Source organism: Cnephaeus nilssonii (genome assembly GCF_951640355.1).
Source record: "Cnephaeus nilssonii genome assembly, chromosome: 7".
NCBI lineage: Eukaryota > Metazoa > Chordata > Mammalia > Chiroptera > Vespertilionidae > Cnephaeus > Cnephaeus nilssonii.
Genome location: NC_137078.1, coordinates 37,274,390 through 37,297,778, shown reverse-complemented (window position 1 = coordinate 37,297,778; position 23,389 = coordinate 37,274,390). Strand labels below are relative to the sequence as shown.

At 41.9% G+C, this 23,389-nt stretch overlaps 1 protein-coding gene across 2 annotated transcripts; it reads right to left on the bottom strand.

The window, feature by feature from the left end:
- Positions 1 to 1,576: 1,576 nt before the first annotated feature.
- LOC307103651 (guanylate-binding protein 1-like) lies at positions 1,577 to 22,059 on the bottom strand. 2 transcript variants are annotated; one of them, XM_079778098.1, is made up of 12 exons: positions 21,925 to 21,987; positions 19,145 to 19,266; positions 15,173 to 15,381; positions 11,669 to 11,796; positions 10,646 to 10,755; positions 9,701 to 9,897; positions 8,860 to 9,102; positions 7,513 to 7,793; positions 5,814 to 6,026; positions 5,310 to 5,412; positions 4,877 to 5,070; positions 1,577 to 3,621 (listed from the first exon to the last, which is right to left on the bottom strand). In XM_079778098.1, the coding sequence occupies exons 3-12, from the start codon at positions 15,360 to 15,362 to the stop codon at positions 3,505 to 3,507; spliced, it is 1,776 nt and encodes a 591-aa protein (XP_079634224.1). In that variant the 5' UTR covers positions 15,363 to 15,381; positions 19,145 to 19,266; positions 21,925 to 21,987; the 3' UTR covers positions 1,577 to 3,504. The 2 variants fall into 2 exon arrangements, with proteins under 2 accessions (XP_079634224.1, XP_079634225.1); XM_079778099.1 differs by lacking the exon at positions 19,145 to 19,266 and having other exon boundaries at positions 21,925 to 22,059.
- Between the last annotated feature and the right edge of the window lie 1,330 nt (positions 22,060 to 23,389).

The window sequence follows — 23,389 nt, the reverse complement described above, 5'->3', positions numbered from 1 at the left end:
AGTAGACCCTAGCATTACCCATGGATTTACATATCTAGACCCGCCCCTGCGACATCTGGACAAAGGTAAGAAGTCAGAACTGAATAACACCTCCCACCTTCTTGGGGGGAGGGTGTAACCATGATGCGGCTCTGCCAGTCGCCTGGGGCTCAGCTGACAGCAATTTAAAGAATGTCCATGTGCCTTCCCAGGCAAACCTCTACAATAGCTGTACAAACATTATATATTTCAAATATCGTAATAGACATTGTACATTTACCCACAGAAAGGGTGCCCAGGGTAACTATGTATCTATGTATCTATCTGCCTGCCTTCCTATCTGTTTATCCACATGTGCATTTGACTGGATTTACAGCAATTTAATATGAGCGTTGGTTACTTGAGTCAGTGAGAAGTTTTTCAGTCTTTAAAAAGGCGTGGACTCGGTGTGTGGCTTCTGGCTAATAGTGTTTGAATATGTCTCTGCACAAGTGAGAATCCCTGTTAGCACCTGGTAGGAATTGCCCTTCTCAGGAAGGTATGTTTCCTCTCTCAGTGTGGCTTCGCCTCCGGAATTCCTGGTTCACATGCAGGACGGAGCTCTAATGCTTTTAGAGGCCTCTCTCTCACAGGCTCTGTGCAGGCTCTCAGCTCCTGGAGGGTTTCAATGGGGACTGCCCTTTGCTCCTTCATTTGTCCTCTTAGCACTGCTGCTGGTCAGCACTAGGTGCTTTCTGTCAGCTAGATCCCCAGAGCAATGGCAGGAACGTAAATCAACACAAGGTTCTCTAGGTCTATGAAGAAGGAATAAGGAAGAAATCCTTTATGGAGACAGAGAGGGAGAGGGAGAAGACTGTACTCTAAATAGTATAAGAATTTAGATAACTATCAAATTCCTGTAATATTCAATATGATATTAAACAATCAAATGTTAAACTTTCAGGGAGAAGCATCAGGAATGGTGCTGGGATGATAAACCATTAAGTAGTTCACTCGTGTGTTTAAAAAATTTTATTGTATGATTTACTACATGCCAGGAGCCCTTCTAGATGGCTGAGTCCATGATATACAAAATAGGTTATGTTCCTGCCCACTTGTATTCTAGTAGGGGAGACAAACAATAAACATGAACAAACTCTGGTGATAAAAGGTAGTGATAAAGTACTGTGAAGAGTGATAATACTGGCTACTAGAAGGAACCCATTGCTTTCTTCATTTCTTCATTTCTTTACCAATCAACTCCATGAGAGACACTGTGAGCATGAGACACTGTTAATTAAATAGTTTTTTTGAGGCCAGGTGATAGGCACTGTCTCTCCTTCTATCACTCCCTCCAAAATTGGATTTCTTTTTCCCACTAAATGACTGATAATGGAAATATGCCTAAGACGTACTAAGGAGCCATCTGAGACATCTTGGGGTAGAGGGATTAGATCAATTCCTTTCTAAATCAGAAATCCTCTCCCCTCAATTACTTGGGTATATAGTTTTCTGTATTATTTAATCTCTGTCTTCACCACTAGACTATGTGCTCCTTAAGAGAGGGACTACAATTATTTTTCCACTTGTTAACGGAAAAAAACCATTGAAACCTGTAAAGAATTTCAGTGAGTTTATTTGAGCCAAACTGTCGACATATGCCAGGAAGCAGAACCTCAATGAATTGAGATAATGCTCCGAAGAATGGCGGGTTACATTTCTATTTATACATTGCAATCAAAGGAGGGACATAGGTGGGTTACATGAAATTCATTGGTGATGGGTTAAGGAGGTGGGATAAAGCAAAGCGGTGGGAAACCCCTGGGATTGGATAAAAAGTAAAATGATGGGACACACACTTAGGTGGGTGCAGGAACAATTAACATGATAATGAAGGAATTTGAGGCATCTGTCCTGGTCCCTACCACATTTGGTTGTGCCCCAGGGGCTCCAGAAAAAGGGAAGTTACCCAGACATCTCAAGATATGTTATCTTAAAGGCAAAAAGGCAAATGGGTTCAGTAAAGATCTAAGTTGATCATTGTCAGAGAAAATATCGGCCTAGGACATGACTGCCCACTATAACCTGTTTGTAGTTAAATATTTAATTTTCAGACCATCTTTGTGGTTATTTTAGGTCTCTGAGTTTGTAAGACTGCCACACAGGCCTCCCCTGAGCTTGTCAGGTTAGCATGTGGCTCCTTTCATTCACACACTCCTTGGCAGAATATGTAATAGATACTCAACCAATGTTTTTTGAATGAATCATCTCTGTAGCCTAAGCAATGGCTGCTTTTCATGAAGCCTCATCTAACTCCCTAAGGACTCTGTGTGGAACATAGTTTTGGAGGAAAAAAACTCTGAGTTAGTTTTCCTGTCTTGTGTTCTATGAAATCCTGCTGTCAAAGAACTCACGGTGAGTGGGAAGGGTAGGATGTGTGTGTGTGTGTGTGTGTGTGTGTGTGTGTGTGTGTGTGTAGTAGGCATATTATGTGGCACTGAGTTCTGAGCCATATTTTTTCCTCTTTCTATTTGGATAAAAGCCTAACACACATAATTTATCTTTATTGTTGAATTTATTACAGCTTTCCCTCTTTATTCCTTATTGACCCTCTCCATACCTCCCCTGCCCCCCACAATTGACATATTTTTAGCGCTCAGGAAAACTTAACAAATACTAGGAACATGCTTTTGTCAGGGATAACTCTAAAAATAAGGGTCTTGAACCTTCTTCTCTACAATGAGTAAAAGGAACATCATAAAAACTACAAGGGAGTTGGAATCTAAGGAAATTTATGCTCGATCCCATAATCCCTTGATCTTAGAATGTTTTTCAGCATAGAAGATTGTGTTTAGTTATATTTCTACCTAAGTATTCTAGTTTTAAAAAACAGCTATTGTAAGTGGTATTGTTTTTTAATTTTTGGTTTCCAATAGTCCATTGCTTTTATATAAAAATACAGTTGAAAGTGGATTTTTGTGTATTGACCTTTAATCTTCCAACCTTTTTAAATTCACATAATTGTCCCAAGAGTTTTTGTTGTTGCTGTTTTTTGCTTTTGTTGCAGTTTCCCTAGGATTTTTCTATGTGGATAATCATAGTGTGTGAGAATAAAGGCAGGTTTATTTTTTCCTTCCTTCCTTCCTTCCTTCCTTCCTTCCTTCCTTCCTTCCTTCCTTCCTTCCTTCCTTCCTTCCTTTCTCTCTCTCTCTCTCTCTCTCTCTCTCTCTCTCTCTCTCTCTCTCTCTCTTTCTTTCTTTCTTTCTTTCTTTCTTTCTTTCTTCCTTTTGCCATATTGTAGGAAGCCTTCATTATACTATTTAACAGAAGTGGAGAGACTGCACATCCTTGCTTTACTCCCGTGTTATGGGGCAAAGCATTCTGTTTTTTATCATTAAGTATGTTAGGTGAAGGGTTTTTAGTAGATTTCTTTTATCAGCTTAAAGAAGGTCACTTTTTCTCAAGTTGTGACATTTTTCTAGATTCTAAAACTGCTTGAGTTATGCCTTGAGTAGAGTGACCAGGGAAGCTCTTTTCCTTAGGTCTTTAGATTATGATACAAGGGTCCGATGGTTTTGTCATGCTTCTCTTGAGATTCTCTATTTCTCTCTGAAGTTGTTTGCTCTCATTTTGGAATCCTTCCTTTAGTAACATGGCCTGTTCCTAAAAAGGGACAAATAAGGAGTAAATAAAGTACAGAAGTAAGCAAATCTCAACTTCTAGCTAGTTTCCACATTCTTAGTATTTCATTTATTCTTGAAATTTTATATACCATAAATATTCATTATACTTTCTCTTGGACATCCTAGCTGCATGATTGCTTTTCTTGAACTTCCTTTAGCTAAGAGAGATTTTGGCTTATACCTTCTAATATAGTGATAAAATTAAATTATAAATCCCATTACTTCTATACAACATATGTGGGCAATCTTAATCATATGCTTCTTTTCAAATGTTATAGATTCTTCTACACACACACACACACACACACACACACACACACTCAGACTTTATATACATACCTATGACAGAAATAAAAATTCTCAAAATCAAAGGAAGTGCCTGAATCTTAGATCATGGAATTTGATTTAAGTTTCCACAGCTTGGTGGCAATAGTAGCAGGATATAAGTAAGGACATCAAGGCCCCTAACTGTTCACACTGGATTTCTGCAGAGAACTCACTACACAAACTAGGAGTAGGGCATAGCAAACAATCAGGAATGAGGTTCTCTTAGAACCCAAGTTATACCAGGTGTGACAGGAAAACAGTGATTATGGATTCCTCTAAGTTGAAGGTGGTTCAGATATCTTACTGATCTGTGTAACCCTGTAAAAGCTCATCTTTTCGGAACCTCTGTTTGTTCTCCTAAGGCAGTGGTCGACAAACTCATTAGTCAACAGAGCCAAATATCAACAGTACAATGATTGAAATTTCTTTTGAGAGCCACATTTTTTAAACTTAAACTTCTTCTAATGCCACTTCTTCAAAATAGACTCGTCCAGGCCGTGGTATTTTGTGGAATAGACACACTTAAGGGGCCAAAGAGCGGCATGTGGCTTGCGAGCCAGTTTGCCGACCATGGTCTTAAGGTATAGGTGCACAGCAATTCTTGCTTCATATAATATTAAGCAAGAGATACAGATAAGACATATTTACAGTGCCTAGAATATAATAGCTACCATTGGTTGAAGAATGTTCTGATGAAGTACTTGATATGAGATAAAGGAAAATATATATATTTTTAAAGTAACCAGACATAGGCAGGCTCCAAGTAAGGCAGACAGACAAGGAGTGAAAGGTATAAGTGGGCAAGCAATGTCATTCCGGATTTCATGTTCTAAAAGACACACAAGCAGGTTAGGGAGTATGTAGAGAAAACAGAAAAAAAGAAACCTCAAGGTGATGCCATTACATACCTTAAGTTTAAGAGCCATAGCCCTCTCTTGCTCTGCCATTAATTGGGCCCTCTCCTGCTCCATCTTCTCAGTCAATTGTTTCACATGTTCCTGATAACTCTTTTCTTTCTCCTCCATCATCTGCTCATTCTTCTTTTGCATTTCCTCCAGCATTTTTGCTGCAGCCTCAGCAGATTCAGCTTTCACACGTTGCACTGCCAGGAGGAAAGGAAGAAGACAAATTCATGTGGGTGACCACCTTGCTGTTTCTTCTTTGTAAACTTACCTGTCATTGTTGCTGCTGACTGCATTTGCCCCACTGAGACTGACCTTGGCTAGTAATAGGCATCTTTGCTCATCTGGCTCTTGTTTAAGGACCCCAGTTTCTCCAAGCCAAAATATTTAAACTTATAAAAGCTGTTGAGGCTATCTATTTTCTTGACTTGCTACTCACCTTCAATCTCCTTTTCCTTTTCTGTGAGATTCTGGTCTGTCTGCAGAATTGCATCAATCACAGACTCCTTGGACCTCAGGTATGTCTGAAGGACTTCTTCACTCTAGGACCCAGAGAAAACAGCATTAGTGATAGGAAATTGCTAGAAGCACTTATTCCTATTTGCCCACCATCTTTTCCTGTAGGAATTGCTTCTCTTGGCCCTGGTCTGTGTGCTGGTCACGGTGCCCTTGTCACAGGGTGGGCACAGGCTCCATGTTGGCCAAGCCTGGCACCCAATGAAGCAGAATCCTTTGCAAGAGATTGATATAAATATAGATTGAGAGTCTCTGTTCTCTGAGTGAGGGCTCTCCTTTTGGATCTGTTGGTGCTGTGGTCCCATATGGGGTGAGGAACGAAGCCATCGTGGAGAGAGCAGATCCCAGGAAAGGAAGTGGAGGGAGACTGGGAGGAAGGGAAGTGTGGGGTTGAGGGGAGAAACAGAGACAGATAAATGCTGGTTACCTGTATTCCCTTCCTGGGTTCCTGAAGATACTTTTTCTTCATCTCATTCACAGTCTGCATTAAGAGATGATATCCTCCTGGTTGAGAATAAACCCCCTGCTTTATCTCTTCTTCTAAAGAATGGAAGATATCCTTAAGTAAAGCTGAGCAGCGATCCGATGATGCTTTCATATTCTCTTTATAAAAGTCATCTCGCCTTTTTTCTAGCTGGGCCTTTAATGTGAAAATAGGAAGTAGAAAGAGTACAGAGAAAATATTAGCTCAACCTCAGGATTTTTGGAAAGGCTTCTCAAAACCAAGTTTGTGATCACTGTACAACTTACAGGCACCTCAGCAGGACTATATCCTTACTCCTGATCATATCTTTCTACTGAAGTCCCTTTCTCCTTGGAGGAGAAGTTCATGGCAGAGATTGCTAGCTTTATGTTAGCATTTATGCTACCCATCTGCTGGTCATAGTGGGCCACGGCTTTTTCACTGCAGCCGAGTTCTCTATCTGGACCAATGACAAGACTGTGTTCCCCATGCAGGGCAGGTCCCCACTGCTGATGGCATTGACATAGGTCAGGACTAGGTTCTCTACTCCTACACATACACCTTTAGAAAGAAACTTCTGCTTTTCAAATTGGAACAGCAATTGCATATGGAATAAATGTGACTCAATATAAACCTGTTGAAGATAACTAAGACTACAGCTTTCTTTGCTTTTGGCTATAATATTAAATCGGTCTGTTAATAGCAAGCATGTAACTTTATGAAAAGGTCTGTTACCTGCATGCATTTAACTAAATTATGAGGAATATATTGCTTTATGCATGAAAGGGGGAAAAAATGTTCAAAACTTTAAGTCAATCATAATAAAACTAGAGGCCCGGCACACAAAATTGTGCACACGTACAGTCCCTAGGCCTAACCTGTGATCAGCGCCATCTTCCCTGGCTGCTGGCAGCCAGCCCCACCCCCTGCCACCACCCACTCCGGTTTCCTGTTTGCCATCCAATGATGGGAGCCTGATGGCCGGAGGAAGGGACTGAGAGGTCAGTATTCCTGCCTGTTCACCGGCCCCATCACAGCGGCATGTTGCCCTAGGTGTGTGGGGTGACCAGTGGGGCAGGAGCATTGGCCTGGCACTGCCTGCATCCCTTGCCAACCCACACTGGGTCCCTGTTTGCTATTGACGATTGGAGCCTGTAGGCCGGAGAAAGGGACCAGGAGGTGGTCAGTGCACCTCATAGTGAATGGTCAAGTGGTTGTTCTGGTCGTTCTGCTGTTATGGTTGCTGGATTTTTATTTTATTTTGTGTTTTTTAAATATATTTTTATTGATTTCAGAAAGGTAGGAAGAGGTAGAGAGAGAGATAGAAACATCAATAATGAGAAAGAATCATTGATCAGCTGCCTTCTGCAAGCCCCCTACTGGGGATTGAGCCCACAACCTGGACATGTGCCTTTGACCAGAATCAAACCTGGGACCTTTCCGTTTGCAGGCCGACACTCTATCCACTGAGCCAAACCGGCTAGGGCTGGGCTTTTATTATATAGGATTTGTTCTTCTTACAATAATAATAACAAATAGTGTTTTTTGTTATTTTGAAGTCTAGTAGGAATTCCTTCTCTCCTGATAAATACCCATTTTATTTTCTAGTAGTACTTTGCTTTCTGAGACCCTAATCCATATAAACATAAGAAAAAAAAATTACCGCTAATTTTTTTTGAAATACATTGTCTACATCCTTGAAGGAATTCTTCATGAAGACTTCAATGGCCTCTTTCTCACTGGCCATGTGCAGATCCAGGAGCTCTTGGAGGGTTTCTGTGGGCAGCTGCACCTTCTCACCCATCTGCTGGTCATAGTGGGCAATGGCCTTTTGCACTGCAGCCGAGTTCTCTATCTGAGCCAAGGCTAGGACTGCGTTTTCCATGCAGGGCAGGTCCCCACTGCTGATGGCATCGACATAGGTCAGCACCAGAGTCTCCAGCCCTACAAATAGAGAACAAAATATAACATTTGTTGTAGGTGGGGTGAGGAAACAATCCATCTTCTATAAATCTGGTGATATCTCTCAACACTCATTTGGTCACAGCATCTATGTCCTCAGCAGCAACTAGAAGTTTCCTAGAAATGCAGACTGTCAGCCTCTGTTCCAGATCAACTGAATTAAATCCTCTGGCGGGATCTTGGCTTTTATGGATACATATCAAAGGGTGAGAACCTCTGTTCTAGGTATCATACCTGTGTTTATAGAGTGCATGTGCTTTACCCTCAAGCAACATTAGGATAGGAAATGTACCTCTCATTCATGTCTCTATCATCAGTTCTGGTCCTTGGTAAGCATTTATAAAATCAATATTTTTGAAACAATTAAAAAGAAGTCCTCTGCCCTGGCCAGTTGGCTCAGTTGGTTGGAGCGTCGTCCCATGCACTAAAAAGCTGTGGGTTTGGTTCCTGGTCAGGGCATACACCTAGGTTGTGGGTTCAATACCCAGTTGGGGTGCTTGTGGGAGGCAACTGATTAACGTTTCTCTCTCACCTCTCTCTCTCTCTCTCTCAAATTCATGGAAAAAAGCCTTGGATGAGAATTTAAAAACTAAAAATAAATTTAAAAAGGAGTCCTCCATTTTATTCATTCCAGAAGAACACTGTCCAAGAGAACTTTCTGTGATGATGGTCATGTGCTGTATGTGCTGCCCAATATTGCAGCCCCTAGCCTTGTAATCAGAACTGTTAATCTTCTTTAATTCTAATTAGTCTACATTTAATTTTAGATAAATGTAGCTACTACACTTGTCTAGTAGCTATTATATGGAATAGTACAGGTCCAGCTTATTAGGGCAACTTTAAGCAATAGGGCTTTATTGTTTGTCCTTTAATATATTTTCTCACCCACGAAATCTGACTAATAAAATCTGTTAGAAATGTTGTGTCATCTAGAATGTACCACAGTAATAGTAATAGATTTGCATTTTTTAAAGCTGAATCTAGGTGGATGCTATTCCACCTTCCTTTAGTCTTAACAGTGAGAGTAATGACTGGGAAGAGGACTCACGGGGTCCATTGACCTGGATGCCTCCTGAAAGGGTTTTGACTTTGGAATTGGTAAAGATGTAGGAACAGAAGTCAGCAACTTGTTGCACAAATTCAGGGTCCAGCTCATCATCATGCATTGTCTCAAGTTGGCCTAACTTCTTCCTTTCAGTGGGCCGATCAAAGATAAAGCATTTCTTCTTTGGGAAGAACTTTCGGATACAAAGTCGGGGCAGGTTAAAATTTTTGTCTTTAGGACTGGTACCTGGAGAGAGATAAAAAAGGGCTTTGCTTAAAGAGGGGCTTGGAAACTTTTTCTGTAAATGTCCAAATGGTACATATATTAGGCTTTGCAGGTCAGGTGGTTTCTTTTCCTCATATTCAATTCTTCTATTATAGCATGAAAGCAGCCATGGACCATCTACATAGTATTCAATCAGTAAAACCTATTTGTACGATAGCTGGCAAGCTGGATTGGCCATCATTTGCCTGTGGGCTATAGTTTGCCAACCCCTGACCTAGTGCATTGTTATGCTTTAATCTATTTTCTTTAAATAAATGCCCACTCTACTCCATATTCTTTGGTAATTATAGCATCACAAGCCCTAAGCAGGGAGATAAAAATGAAACTGATCACAGTACAGGGAAAGGTGAAAGAAAAAGAAACTTGTTCTTAGAACAGGGGAGAAGATAATTCAAAATGAAATCTATGAACTTAGATATTAAGAAATCATTAATTATTAGAACTCAGCAGCTGAGAAGAAGTAGAAAACTATACATGTAAAAGCACTAAGTAGAAACATAAAAGATGATGGTTTCTAATGGCTTGTGATTCCCAATAATCAGTTCTCAGTCCCCTTTACCTTGCTTGAGTTTGAGTGAATTCTTCAGGTACTTGTCTGCTGAGATGGGTTGCCCATCTATTTCCAATTCTAGGGAAAAATCCCTCAGCGTCCACACAAAATCTGGAAAGAAGCTCACAAAGTCAGCTGAATCCTCAACCTCATTTTCATCAGGTGAAGATTTTGCCCTTATTTTATCTGTCAGCTCTGTCACATAGCTGAGTAGCAAACTAAGGAAAATGATGTAAATGAACAGTGCCTCTCATCCCATATTAGTCCCACATATTCCAAACTTTTGTTTTTGCTTTGTTTCTAACTCAAGTGTTAATTCTTCCTGCCCTTGAGTTATTTTTTATACTTTCTCTTTTGGTGCTTTATTCTCTAGGATTCACATTGTGGGAGCTGGTTTTTAACTACAGGGATCCCTGCTGGGGTTCTTTTCCCAGCCTTACAAAAGATTCAGCATTCTGGAGAAAGGGGCTGCGTGTAGATTCAAGAAGGAGTCCAAGGATGACAAAAGTTATTTTTGAAAGGCATTGGGGGTCAGAGGAGCTTCAGATGAAGGGAACTGGAGACTCTCCTCCTTCACTCAGGAACCTGCTTTTATTCAACACAATTTATCCCAAGGCAAGGTGGAGATAATACACTTCAAGGGTACAGTATCAACGGTATCAAAGGGTAGAGAAGCATTGTCAGTTTGGGGAATAGCCTACAGCTGTTCAGGTGTTTGACCAACAGGAGGCAATAAAATATCCTGAGCTATCAGTTAACAATAATCCTATTCAGGTTTGGGGGAAGTGCCTTAGCTGTTTCCAACAGGTAAACTACATATGTGGCTCAGCCATTGTTGAGCCACCCAAGCTTCACCAACCTTTTGGCGAAACTCTTGAAATTATTACATGCTGGAATTGGTTCTTGGCACCTACCTTCTGATTTTTATGCTGTTCTGGATCACAAAAAGGATACTGCAGTTGGTCCATGGCCTGCTGGTTTATGGTCCCCATGCTATTGTACACAAAGGTGCTGCTCAGCAGTATTGCCAGGGCAAAGATCCAGGAGTCATTTTGGTTGTCTCCCTGGAAATCAGAACACATTTGGGCCAGGATTATGATTTGTTCTCATGGCACTTTCCAGATCAGCAGTATTAAACGGATGCTCATTTAGTCCAGTGGCTTTTTTTAGATTAATGACATAAGAGGAAAACAAATCCAAAAGAAAATGATTGTTAGTAAGACTTGGACTTTGAATACTCTTCTGATTAGTATTTTTGGTAACACGTATTCTCACTAAGACCTCTTATGACCATTGGCAGATAATTGCAAAACAAATAGTTCAGATTGGTGGGCACTCTAAAGCCTTAAATGTAATTAGATTTTCTCTATGTTTTTACAGCAAAATTGACTTATGTAAGAGTAATGATACTTATAGCTATTTTATCTAGTAATTTTTATTCACCTAACACTTTCCATTCTTATTCAATAGTCAAAACAATACTATGAGGCAAATATAGACCATTTGCATTGGTTTTACAGATCAGAAAGCTGAGGGTAAAAAAAGTGAAATAATTTGCTAAGGCCACTGTGTTAATGACAGAGTTTAAATCCCCACGACAGTTTAGGACTTCTGAACATTGATCCTTAATTAAAGTTGTCTGTAGGATAGGACTCATGGCTGATTTTGTTTGTTGTACCTTTATGCATCTGTGTTAACTGGTTTAGCTTATAGCCTCTTGTTAATAATTAGAATACTATCTAGTGACCACTATGCTCTTCTAGGATTCTGCCTTATATTTTCTTTATCCCTGATTACAAAACTTAGTCTCTTAGCATGTAAACAGAAATGAAAAAAACACATATGGTTTAATGCCAGCTCTTATTTGAATAAAAATTAAAATAATAAAATTTTAAAAAAGAAAAAAAAAAAATTAAATAGTGTAGAAAATACCCAGAAATGAGGAGATTGTGTCCAAATTAAATCTTTAATACTTACCTTCTCTACATCTCCCAGCCCCTCAGTGTCAAGCAGAACTAGGGTGTAGTTTGGTTCCTTAGGGTGAGGCACACACCACATCCAGATGCCTTTGGTGTGAGACTGAACCGTGGAGCCCAGAGAGAAGCCTTCAGGGGGACAGGAGAGGGAGGGAGTTGAGTTTTCATAGCAGATGTGTCTTAAAATGAAGATAAATGTAAACATAATCAAGGTAAGAAGAGACTATAACCAGTGGCCTGGCTGGCAAGGCTCAGAGGTTGAGCGTTGACCTAAGAACCAGGAGGTCATGGTTCCACTATGGGGCAGGGTTCATGCCCTGGTTATGAGCTCCATTCCCAGTGTGGCGTGTGCAGGAGGCAGCTGATCAATGATTCTCACTCATCACTGATGTTTCTAACTCTCTCTCCCTCTCCCTTCCTCTCTGAAATCAATAAAAATCCTACCTAATAAAAGAGTAATATGCAAATTAACCATCACTATGCTACACTCACAAGCCACACCCACAAGCCATGCCCACCGCCAATCAGGAGCGAATATGCAAATAAACCCAACCAATATGGCTATGGCCACAGAGAGCAGGAGGGAGGCTTGGGTTTCCCTGGCGATGGAGGAAGCCAAGCTTTCTGCCTGCCCTTGCCGGCCTAGGCTTCCACTCAAGGCTACAAAGTTTTAATGATAGAAGATACATAAATCCAAACAGAAATGGCAGCAGCCATGGAGCTGGAAGAGCAGGAGGCTAGGGTTGCCCCCGGCCATGGAGGAAGCTAAGCTTTCCACACACCCTGGCTGGCCCAGGCCAGCCCAGGCCTTGGCTTAAGGCTACAAAGTTTAAATTATACAAGATACATAAATCCCAACAGAAATGGCTGCCGCCAAGGAGCAAGCAGAAGGCTGGGCTCTGCTCCAGGCTACAAAGTTTCAATTGTAGAAGATAAATAAACCCCAGATACCACGGCCTCCACTTGGGTCACCAGGGGGCGTGGCCAGTATGCAAACCACCACAGGCCCCTAGCCTAGGCTGTCCCACGCCCCAAGGGAACCCCTACCCTGATCCGGGACACCCTTCAGGGCAAACCAGCTGGCTCCCACCCATGCACCAGGCCTCTATCCTATCTAATAAAAGAGTAATATGCAGATTGACCATCACTCCAACACACAAGATGGCTGCCCCCATGTGGTCAAAGATTCTGCCCCCATGTGGACACAAGATGGCCACCACAAGATGGCCAGCAGGGGAGGGCAATTAGGAGGGACCAGGCCTGCAAGGGAGGGCAGTTGGGGGTGATCAAGCCTGCAGGGAAGGGCAGTTAGGGGTGACCAGGCTGGCAGGGGAGGGAAGTCGGGAGTGACCGGGCCTGCAGGAAAGGGCAGTTTGCGGGGCGGGGGGTGGGGGGGGGCAGACCCAGGCCTGCAGGGGAGAGCAGTTGAGGGGGACCAGGCCTGCAGGGGAGGGCAGTTAGGGGCAAACAGGCTGGCAGGGGAGCAGTTAAGCATCAATCAGGCTGGCAGGGGAATGGTTAGGGGGTGATAAGGCTGGCAGGCAGAAGTGGTTAGGGGCAATCAGGAAGGCAAGCAGGCAGGCAAGCAGTTGGGAGCCAGCAGTCTTGGATTGTGAGAGGGTTGTCCGACTGCCCATTTAGGCAGTTGGACATCCCTCGTGGGGTCCCAGGTTGGAGAGGGTGCAGGCTGGGCTGAGGGACAACCCCTCCCCATGCATGAATTTTGTGCACTGGGCCTCTAGTAAAATATATTTTTAAAAATTGGCTGGGTTTTTTGAATCCACATGTAAGTAAGATCATATAGGATTCATCTTTCTCTGTTCTGACTTATTTCACTTAGTATATGCTCTTAAGGTCCAACCATTTTGCTGCAAATGGCAAGGTTTCCTATTTCTGTTATGACTATAATATTCTATTATATATGTACTAGTGGCCCGGTGCACGAAATTCATGCACATTAAAGGGAGATTAATTAGAGGAAATATTTTAATATTGCTATTTGCCCTTTCTCTATAATAGAAGTGTCAGAGATGAAAAAAAAAATAGTAAAATGTATATGAAAATCTTCCTCCTCTCAGAGTCTGGGGCATGCTGTGGGATCCAGAGTCAAGTCCTCACCCACCCATGGAGCCTCAGGTGTCCCAGATTGGAGAGGGTTCAGGCTGGGCTAAGGGACACTCCCCGCCCCCCCTCCCCCCGTGCACTTATTTTGTGCACTGGGCCTATAGTACATTAATAAAAAACTACAATCAGTATTGATTTTACAGAGAAACAGGGAAATTCAAATATCCAATACATAAAAACATTTAACACCTTCTTTATTATAGAAACATTAACAAATTAGGACTAAAAGAAAACTAACTCAACGTTATAAAAGTTATATATGAAAATCCTTCAGCCAGCATCACACTCTATGGTCCAAGAGAGAAAGCTTTTCCTTCTACAAAATTAACCAAAATAGTTCAAAGACCTACATGTAAGAGCTAAAACTATAAATTTCATAGAAGAAAACATAGGGAGAAAACTTCATAATATTGAATGTGGAATGATTTCTTGGATATGACACCAAAAGCATAAACGACGAAAGAAATATAGATAAGTTGGATTCAAAATTAAAACTTTTGTGGGTCAAAGGATACTATCACAGAGTTTCATAGTTATCCTATGGAATGGGGGAAAATATTTCTTAGTTAAGGGATTGATATCCAGAATATATAAAGAAGTCCTGCAATGCAACCCAAAAAAACAAACAAGCCAATTAAAAAGTGAGCTAAGGACTTGAACAGACATTTCCTTAAAGAAAAATACAAATAACCAATAATCACATAACAAGATAATAAATAGCACTAGCTATTAGGGAAATGCAAATCAAAACCACAATGAGATGGTATTTGACACCATTAGGATGATCACTATCAAAAAAATAAAATAACAGCCTGGCTTGTGGCTTGTGGTTGAGTGTGGACCTATGAACCAGGAGTTCATGGTTCGATTCCCAGCTTGGGTTGTGAGCTTGATCCCCAGTGTGGGGCTTGCAGGTGGCAGACAATCAATGTTTCTCTCTCATTATTAATGTTTCTATATCTCTCTCTCCCTGTCTGAAGTCAATAAAAACAAACAACAACAAAAAACACCACACACACAGCAAAATAACAGGTATTGGCAAAAATGTGGAGAAATTAGAATCCTGTGCATTTCTGGGAGAATTGTAAAATGCTACATTTGCTGTAGAAAACGATATGGTGATTCTTTAAAAAATTAAATATAGAATTCTAGGAAAAGAATACAAATTTATGCTTTTAAAAGGGAAATTAAGGCAAAGTGGGAAGAGACAGTGAGTTGGCTCTTTCAGATCATAGTAAAGTTAAGAGCATAACTATAGATTAAAAGCTCGCTTTCAATATGCCTCCCCATCTCTACCTTGCTCTTCTTGTAACACCGTACTCAAAGCTGGGAGTGTGGGTGGAGAGAAGGGATCTGGCAGAGCTTAGCTGGTGCCCCTCACCTTTTTTCTGCCCAGCCAGCTTGTTCATCAGGTAGGATTTGCCTGTGCGGTAGAGACCCACAATGGCCACCACCACAACAGGCTGTGTGATGGCAGACAGGATCTTCAAAGCTTCTGGGTTAACCACTAGTTGTTTGTCAGTGTTCTCAATGAGGCACACCGGGCCTGGCATCTGGATGTCTGAGTCCATGTCCAGGGTGTCACCTTATCTGCAAGTGAGGAGATGGGATGGATTAGAACTTCCATTCTAAGTAGATCAAGAACTTTCACCAGGTTATTTTGATCCAGATGGTAGAGTCATAAAATTCCCCAACATGGCCAGAAGTTCTGTGTCAACAGTGAGATGGATGAGGGGAATATTTGTATTATTTTAGAAAGTTACAGAAGTGCAATTGAAGGAGTACATTAAAAAATATTGGTATGACAAGGAAATCAACATTTAAACACTTTCAAGAACAAAATCTTTAATTTACCATAGAAAACTTTCTTTTTAGATTCTCAATAAAATATTCATACTAGAGCCCACCTGGTCTGGCTCAGTGGTTGAGCGTGGGCCCATAAACCAGGAGGTCAGGGCTCAATTCCTGGTCAGGGTACATGCCTGGGTTTCACTAGTAGGGGATGCATAGGAGGCAGCCAATCAATGTTTCTCTCTCATTATTGATGTTTCCACCTTTCCGTCTCCCTCTCTCTAGAAATCAATAAAAATATATAAAAAATTTATTTGCTAGACATGAAATATAAAATAGAATAGGGTTCAGAGAGTAGTTTATATCCTGGCCATATGTAAGGAATTTAATATTTATTTGTTAATTAATTCTACTATGAATAAAAACTTTTGGGAATAAATGTTTCATCATTTGATGTATGCTCTTTGGACAATTTTCACCAATTTTTTTTGTTGGTAATCCTCATTGGAGGATATTTTTCGATTGATTTTTAGGGAGAGTGGGAGGGAGGGGGGCGAGACAGAGAGAGGAAACATCGATGTGAAACAGACACTTGGATTGGTTGCCTCCTGCACATGCCCCCACCACAAACATTCAATCCACCCTTCATCCAAGGGTTGACACTGTGCAAAAACAGGCAGGGCATTTTTCACAGATATGAAATGTGTGTTTTTTCTACTAGTTGTTCTTATTTTGCAGAAGTGAGGGTTCATAGAACTGTTTATACTGCTATTCTGGAAGTGGACCAATAAACTTACATTTGCTAATTTTATAAAAATGTATTACTGTATGAAAAACATGACTAGGGACCTGCCCAAAGCCTTGATATGGGCTTGTGCAAGGGTCCCTATACATTAACTTCATTAGCTTCACAAAAAATTAGCCTCCAACTAAAAGGGGGTAAGACTGCACAACTGCAAATACTGAATGTTGCCAAAAACCATGTTTGTGTGTACATGTGTGTGGTGTAAGGGAACGAAAGGCTATGAAATATGGATTAAAAGATCAGGAGAGCCTAGGTTGTTCAATGAAAATATATTTCCAGTCATACACTTGTAGGTTTTCTGTTTTGTTCTGTTTTTTCATTTGGTAGAGGAGAAGGAGAAGCAGGAAGAAGACAGGAGGGGAGAATACTGGGGAGGAGAGGGAGAGGAAGAGCTGAAAGGAGAGAGAGACAGAGGGTTGTCAGACAAGTAGGTGATGAGTAAAGTTCATGCAGAGCCAAGAAATTCAGAGGCAGTTTCCAGAAAGCAAGAGCAATTCTACCTGAGAGCACAGAGAGGTCACGTAAACAAAATGTTGGCTTTAGCAATGCAGGTTCATTAAAGAGAAAACTTTTTAGTAATGTAGTGGGGCAAAATTCTACTTGCAAGGGGTAAGAAAGAAGTTGTCCCTAAAGAAATTGCATCTAGTGGACTGGGGCTATTTTTTATTTTATTTTATTTTTTTAAAAATTGTTATTTTTTAAATTACAGTTGATGATCAATATTATATTGAAGTATGGTAGCAACCATACTTAGGTAAAAACTGCTGTTTGAATTTTAACCCTGCTATTCTGGCTTCTGTACACACTTGCTTGCTTGGACAATAGGGTGGTTACCTCAGCTTCCAGACTGGGACCTGGAGACTCACAGAGGTAATTTTCCTGTGCCTGTGGACCAGGACTACAGGAGATGGATTCCCACCGACTCAGTAGCGCCAGGGGTAGAAACTGTAGATAACCTTTAGAGATTACTGACTCCGCTTGGTTCTGCTTCTGTAAAAACCTGCTTTCCCAAGATAGGGCCACATTCCAATAATGTCCAGCAGGGGCTGGGAACCCCCCTGCAGGCTGTTCCCAGACTTTAGAATTTAGAACAAAGGAAAATTTTTGTGGTTTGGATCTTTAAAAGGGCTGCCTACACCTGGGACAGCGCAGTCGTGAGGGTGGCCACCTGCGTGTGGTGCTCTCGCGGCCGTCCTGGCCAGTTCTATAAATCCTTGCCTGCTTTTTTTTTAATCAATCAGCAGCCTCTGGTGGTCTTATTTTTGACTCCAGGGTTCAACCCCACAACAATATGAGTTTTAGTGTACTACATAGTGGTTAGACATTTGTATACCTGAAAAGGATCTCTTCTATGGGTCTAGTATCTACATGTCAGCATACATAATTATTACATTACTAGAGGCCTGGTGCACGAATTTGTGCATGGGTGGGGTCCCTCAGTCTGGCCAGCGATCGGGCTCATCAGAGCGTCTCACTGAGTCCTGATCTGGGCTTATTGGGGCCGGCCGGACAGGGGAAGGGGCCCAGGAGATTGGCCAGATGGGAGTGGGAAGGGCTGCAGAGGTTGGCCTGCTGGCTAGGGAAGGGGTCGCAGGAGGTTGGTCAGCTGTGCGAGGTTGGCTATGGGAGCACACGGACCACCAGGGGGCAGCTCCTGTGTTGAGTCTCTGCTCCCTGGTGGTGAGTGCGCATTATAGCAACTGGTCATTCTGGTCGTTCTGCAGTAATGGTTGCTTAGGCTTTTATTATATAGACTAGAGGCCCGATGAACAAAAATTCATGCGAGAGTAGTAGGCCTTCCTTCACCCGGCTGCTAGCACCAGCATCCCTCCGGCACCTGAGACCTGGGCTTACGTCCTCTGGCCACCTGCAGGCACCCAGGACCCAAGCTGGCTTCCCTTGGGGCGCCCGCAGGCACCCAGGACCCAAGCTGGCTTCCCTTGGGCCGCCCGCAGGCACTCAGGACCCGGGCTGGCTTCCCTCCAGCCCCGGCTTCATTAGGAAGGATGTCTGGAATGATATCTGGTCTAATTAACATATTGCCCTTTTATTATTTTAGATTACTGACTATATTCTCTAGGCTTTACTTTACATCCCTTTGACTGTTTTGTAACTGCCAATTTGTATTTCTTAATCCCTTCCCCATTTTCACCCGGCCCCCATCCTTCCTCACATATGGCAACCAGAAACAAAGCTCATCGGTATGATTGAAATGTCTGGTATTTTTGTGAATCTTCATCTTTCACTCTGAGTTTCTGGTTTTTCTTTCTTTTTTAACAGTGTCAGGTGGCTGTTTATGCTGCATCTCATTTTCTATGCCTCTTTCTCATGAAAATAACGTATCTGTAGCCCTTTCAGTGTGTCAGCTGCAGTCAGATCAGAATTGAGCAAGTTCCCTCAAAGACAATGGTAATTTAACTGTGTCTGCATCGAACACAATGTTGGCAAAAAGAAAGACAAGCCTAATGCATTTCAAACTCTGAGCTTAGCCCCATGTCTGCTGCTGCCTAATTCCTCCAGGCACAGTAGTGACACAGGGATTGCTGCCGCCTGATATCGATGGGACTGAACCTCACAGTCTGTCCCACACAGGCTCTGCTTCAACCTTATCTTCATGCTCATCGTTCTTTGGAAAACGAACTGACCCTTATAAATCTCTCCCACCCTGCCCCCACCTTATCCTGGACTGCATTTCTCAGAGTACAAGTTCCTGTAGATGTGGGGAGAAAGCTGCTTTGATGAGAAAATAGTTCTTACCTGTTTTTTCTCCTCAGTGTAGGTTGCAGTGGTTTCTTCTCTGCCTTTCACTGGATGAGATGATTGGGCTTTTATTTAAACTCTGCTGTGACGTGGCTGTCCTGACTTTCTAAAGTACTTAACTAGAAAGGAAGGATTTAGAGTAATGGAAACTGAAAGCACTGAGTAAAGAGCCACTGTGACTCAAGAACCATGAAAGGAATTTCTGCAAGCTATGAAAACGGGAGGGTACATGGATTTCACAGGATTTTGTAACTAGTTCATGTCAGGCCAGCAGAGGACATTTGTCTCAGGTGGACTAGAAAGTCCCGAAGGACTTTCATGGAACAACCTGTGGTCACCCTATCTGGTGCAACAGGAGGCAGTCGCATGGAGGGAGAGACAGCAGGCCAAGGATAACAATGGCAGCTTACAGCCCTCAGCCTCAAGGGCCAGCACTAATTGTGTTGAAGGACAAAAGACTCCATCTTATCACACTAGAACACTTATATCCCCCCAGCCTCCGCCCCTTGCGGTTTTGCACATAAAATTCAACCCCAAGGACAGCGGAGACTGAGTGCTAACCTTCTCCTGTTGTGGCTCCATCCCCCCATTCCCTCTAATAAACTTCCCTCCTGCTTGCTCACTGTGTCTGCCTAATTCCTTGAGTGACTCTAATCTTACAGTTCAGTTTGACAAAAGCTCCATTGCTGGTGCCTGGTGAGTGTGGTCAACAAGATGTGGCTCCCTTTCCCCTGTTTCAAGCAGGGTAAGGTATGTTGCTGAGAGAGGCAGGCCACCAGTATTTCTCATCCTCTCCAAAACTGAGTTGCAGACACTGGCGGCTGGGGCTCCCAATCTGCACCCAGGCCCACTCATAGAGTGAAGGCTATGGCTGATGCATAGCAGGCTGAGATTGCCTGGCCTGATCACCCTCCCTCTGCCCCACTTGTAGGAAGGCGTTTCCAAGCTGGGAGAGGCAAGTGGGGAAGACCAGAGGCTACCACCCCTGCCCAGGGGAGGAGCAGTGGCTCAGAGATATTTGTCCAGGGAGAGAGGCAGTGCATAATCACAGAGATCTCTGAAGTTCTCCCCCAAAGAACTGACTTTATTTGAAACAGTGTGGGGACTTGAAGAAACTTTATTTCTAGCAAATTGACTGTAGAAAAAAACACAAAAGGAGGTTTTCAGGGAGGAAGCAAGTGACTTCAAATGGTAACACAAATCCATGTAGAAAAACAAAGAACAGCACTAAGGGAATTGTGTAATTATAAGACAGTATAAATGCAGTTTTATTTTCCTTTCTTCTCTTAACTGGTTTAAAAAGCAATTGTATACAACAATTGTATTGCAGGGCCCATGACATACTTAAATGTAGTGTATTTAGCAATAACAGAATACAGATATGATACCTGATAGTAAGGTGAACTCATAGGAATAAAGAGAACCAGAAATTGTAAGTCGGAAAGCTAATAAAACAAGCCCTATGCATTTATTCTTTCTCCTTCAGCTTCTTTCAAGACATAAAATTATATAAGTTAATAACTTTCAAAATGTATTGTTGGGGTTGTTACATATACAGATGTAATTTGTAATATATATGTAAAAAATAGCACTAAAGGGGGGAAGGGAATATAATTTCAGGAGTAATAGTTCTGTATCTCACTGGAATTAATTTGGCAAAATTCCAGGTATATTCTTTTTCCTTTTAATTTTATTGAATCTATTGGGGTGACATTGGTAAATAAAATTATATAGGTTTCAAGTGTACAATTCTGTAATACATCACCTGTATATTGTATTGTATGTTTACCACCCAAAGCCAAGTCTCCTGCTGTCACCGTTTAGCCCCCTTTATCCTCTTCTACCTTTCCACCCCCCTTTGCCTCTAGTTATCAAAATACTGTTATCTGTAAGTTTTTTTCCTTATTTTCTTCACCTTTTTCAGTCAATCTCTCAATCCCCCTCCCCTCTGAGGACCTGAGAGTATTATGCTAAGTGAAATAAGCCACTCAGAGGAAGATAAATACCATATGATTGTACTTATATGTGTAATCTAATGAACAAAATAAACTAACAAACAAAATAGAGTCATAGATAGAGAACAGACTGAAGTACATGCCCTGGAGCACCACTAAGAAAACAACAGATCTCAATTAATATCCTTTCACCTTAAGACACTGTAAAATAAGAGCCACCTAAATCCAAAGCAAGCAAAAGGAAAAAAATAGAGATTTATGTAAATGATATTAATGAAATAGATAATGGGAAAATATAGAAAAAAATCCGTGAAAACAAAAGCTGGTTCTTTGAAAACACCAGCAATTTTGACAAACTTTTAGCTAAATTGGCCATGAAGAGAAGACAGGAGACTCAAATTACTAAAATCAGGAATGAAAAAGAGGACAGTACTATTGACATCACAGAAATAAAAAAAGATTATAAGGAAATACTGTGAACGACTGTATGCCAACAAATTAGGTTAAAAATGGACAAATTCCTCGAAAGACACAAACTACTGAAACTGCCTCAAGAAGAAATAGCTCATCTGAATAGACCTGTAACAAGTAAAGAGGTTGAAACTACCACCAAGAAAAGCTCAGGCCCCAATGGCTTCACTGGTGATTTCTACCAAACCTTGAAAGAAGAATTAATATCCATTCCTCACAAACTTGGCCAAAAATACAAAATTCCTGTAATGTTATTTTACCACATACTATCTTTCTCTGTCTGAACTACTTGAGAGTTAGTTACAGACAGAATGTCGCAATAATCCACTGTATATTTCTTTAAAAAATTACCTGGAAGAGTAATTTTTTAAAAGGAGATACATCTTCTGCTTCCAATTACAAAGTCCATTTCCTTCTATATTAGCCGTCTGCTGATGTCCTTGTAGACACTTGTCTTTTTGGTTGTGTGAAGCATGTGTTTGTGATGGAAAAACTGGTTGGTCTCACAGAACTTTATGAGCTGTTTTCCTGCTTTGTTTCTGACCCCCAGTCCAAATTTACCCATGACATTTGATTCTGACATTTGATTTCCTACTTGTGCATTCTAGTCACCGATGGTTACCAGCATGTCTTGTTTTGATGTGTGGTCAGTTTCTTTTTGAATACTTGCATAAAAGCATTCAATTTCATTTTATTCAGCTCAGTAAAATGAAAAAGGAAGAGGGGCGGGGGGAAAGAATAGAAAAACACAGCAATGATTTGCCACTTCCTTCTGTTTCACAGTGTGGGGCCAAACCCCACGTGTGCTGGGTCCCTGTTGTCACAATCACCAAACAGTTCTGTGGTTCTAAACTCTTTACAGGTGTTATTAACTAAATTAAATTTATTCTTCAGCACATGCATATAATGTAAATATTATTTGCATTTTACACAGCAGTAAATACAGTTTAAAGATATTTAATGTTTTTGTTTGTTTGCTTGTTTTTTTTGTTGTTGTTTGTTTTGTTTTTTTAGAGAGAGAGGAAGGGAGAGGGAGAAAGAAAGAAAGAAACATCGAAGTAAAGCAAAACAACCTTCCACATGTCCCAGACCAGGGATCAAGTGCACATCCTGCGCAAATGTCTGGACCTGGAATTGAATCTGCAACCTTTTGCTGCATAGGACAGCACCTGACCAACTGAGCCACAGTGGCCAGGGCTAGTGGTTTGTTGATAGTGTTAGGGTCGCCAAAGGAGGAACACATGGGCCAAAGGGGCTAAAGAATTACGAATTTACTAGACGCCTGGTGCACGAATTTGTGCACGGTGGGGTCCCTCGGCCTGGCGGGGGATCGGGGCTAATCGGGGCCATCTTGCCCAGTCCCGATTGGGGCCAATCAGGGCTGGCCGGCTGGGGGAAGGAACTGTGAGAGGTTGGCTGGATGCGGGAGGTTGGCTTTGAGAATGCACAGAGCACCAGGAGGCAACTCCTGCATTGAGCATCTGCCCCCTGGTGGTCAGTGCATGTCATAGCGACTGGTTGGTTGGTAGACAAGTTGTAACAGTTGCTTAGGCTTTTATATATAGACTAGAGGCCTGGTACATGAAAATATGTGCACTGGTAAGGGGGTCCCTCAGCCTGGTCTGCACCCTCTCACAGTTCAAGAGTCCCACGGGGAGCAGGCCTAAGCCACAGTCTGGCTTCCCTCTGTGGGAGGTGACCTCGTGGGCCAATCAGGATCAGGGGATGGCGCCACCCCCATCACCCCACTGTGACCTTTGCCTGGCCTATCTCTGTGGGATCAGCCCAGCACCATCCCCATCACCCTACCACAGCC

What these genes read in the sequence shown, in the direction of transcription:
- LOC307103651 (XM_079778099.1), bottom strand. Translation starts at nt 15,362, where the DNA reads ATGGACTCAGACATCCAGATGCCAGGCCCGGTGTGCCTCATTGAGAAC. An exon ending in GCTGGCTGGGCAGAAAAAAG is followed by an intron (nt 11,797 to 15,172) that starts GTGAGGGGCACC and finishes GTCCCCCTGAAG; the next exon opens with GCTTCTCTCTGGGCTCCACG. An exon ending in GGCTGGGAGATGTAGAGAAG is followed by an intron (nt 10,756 to 11,668) that starts GTAAGTATTAAA and finishes TCTGATTTCCAG; the next exon opens with GGAGACAACCAAAATGACTC.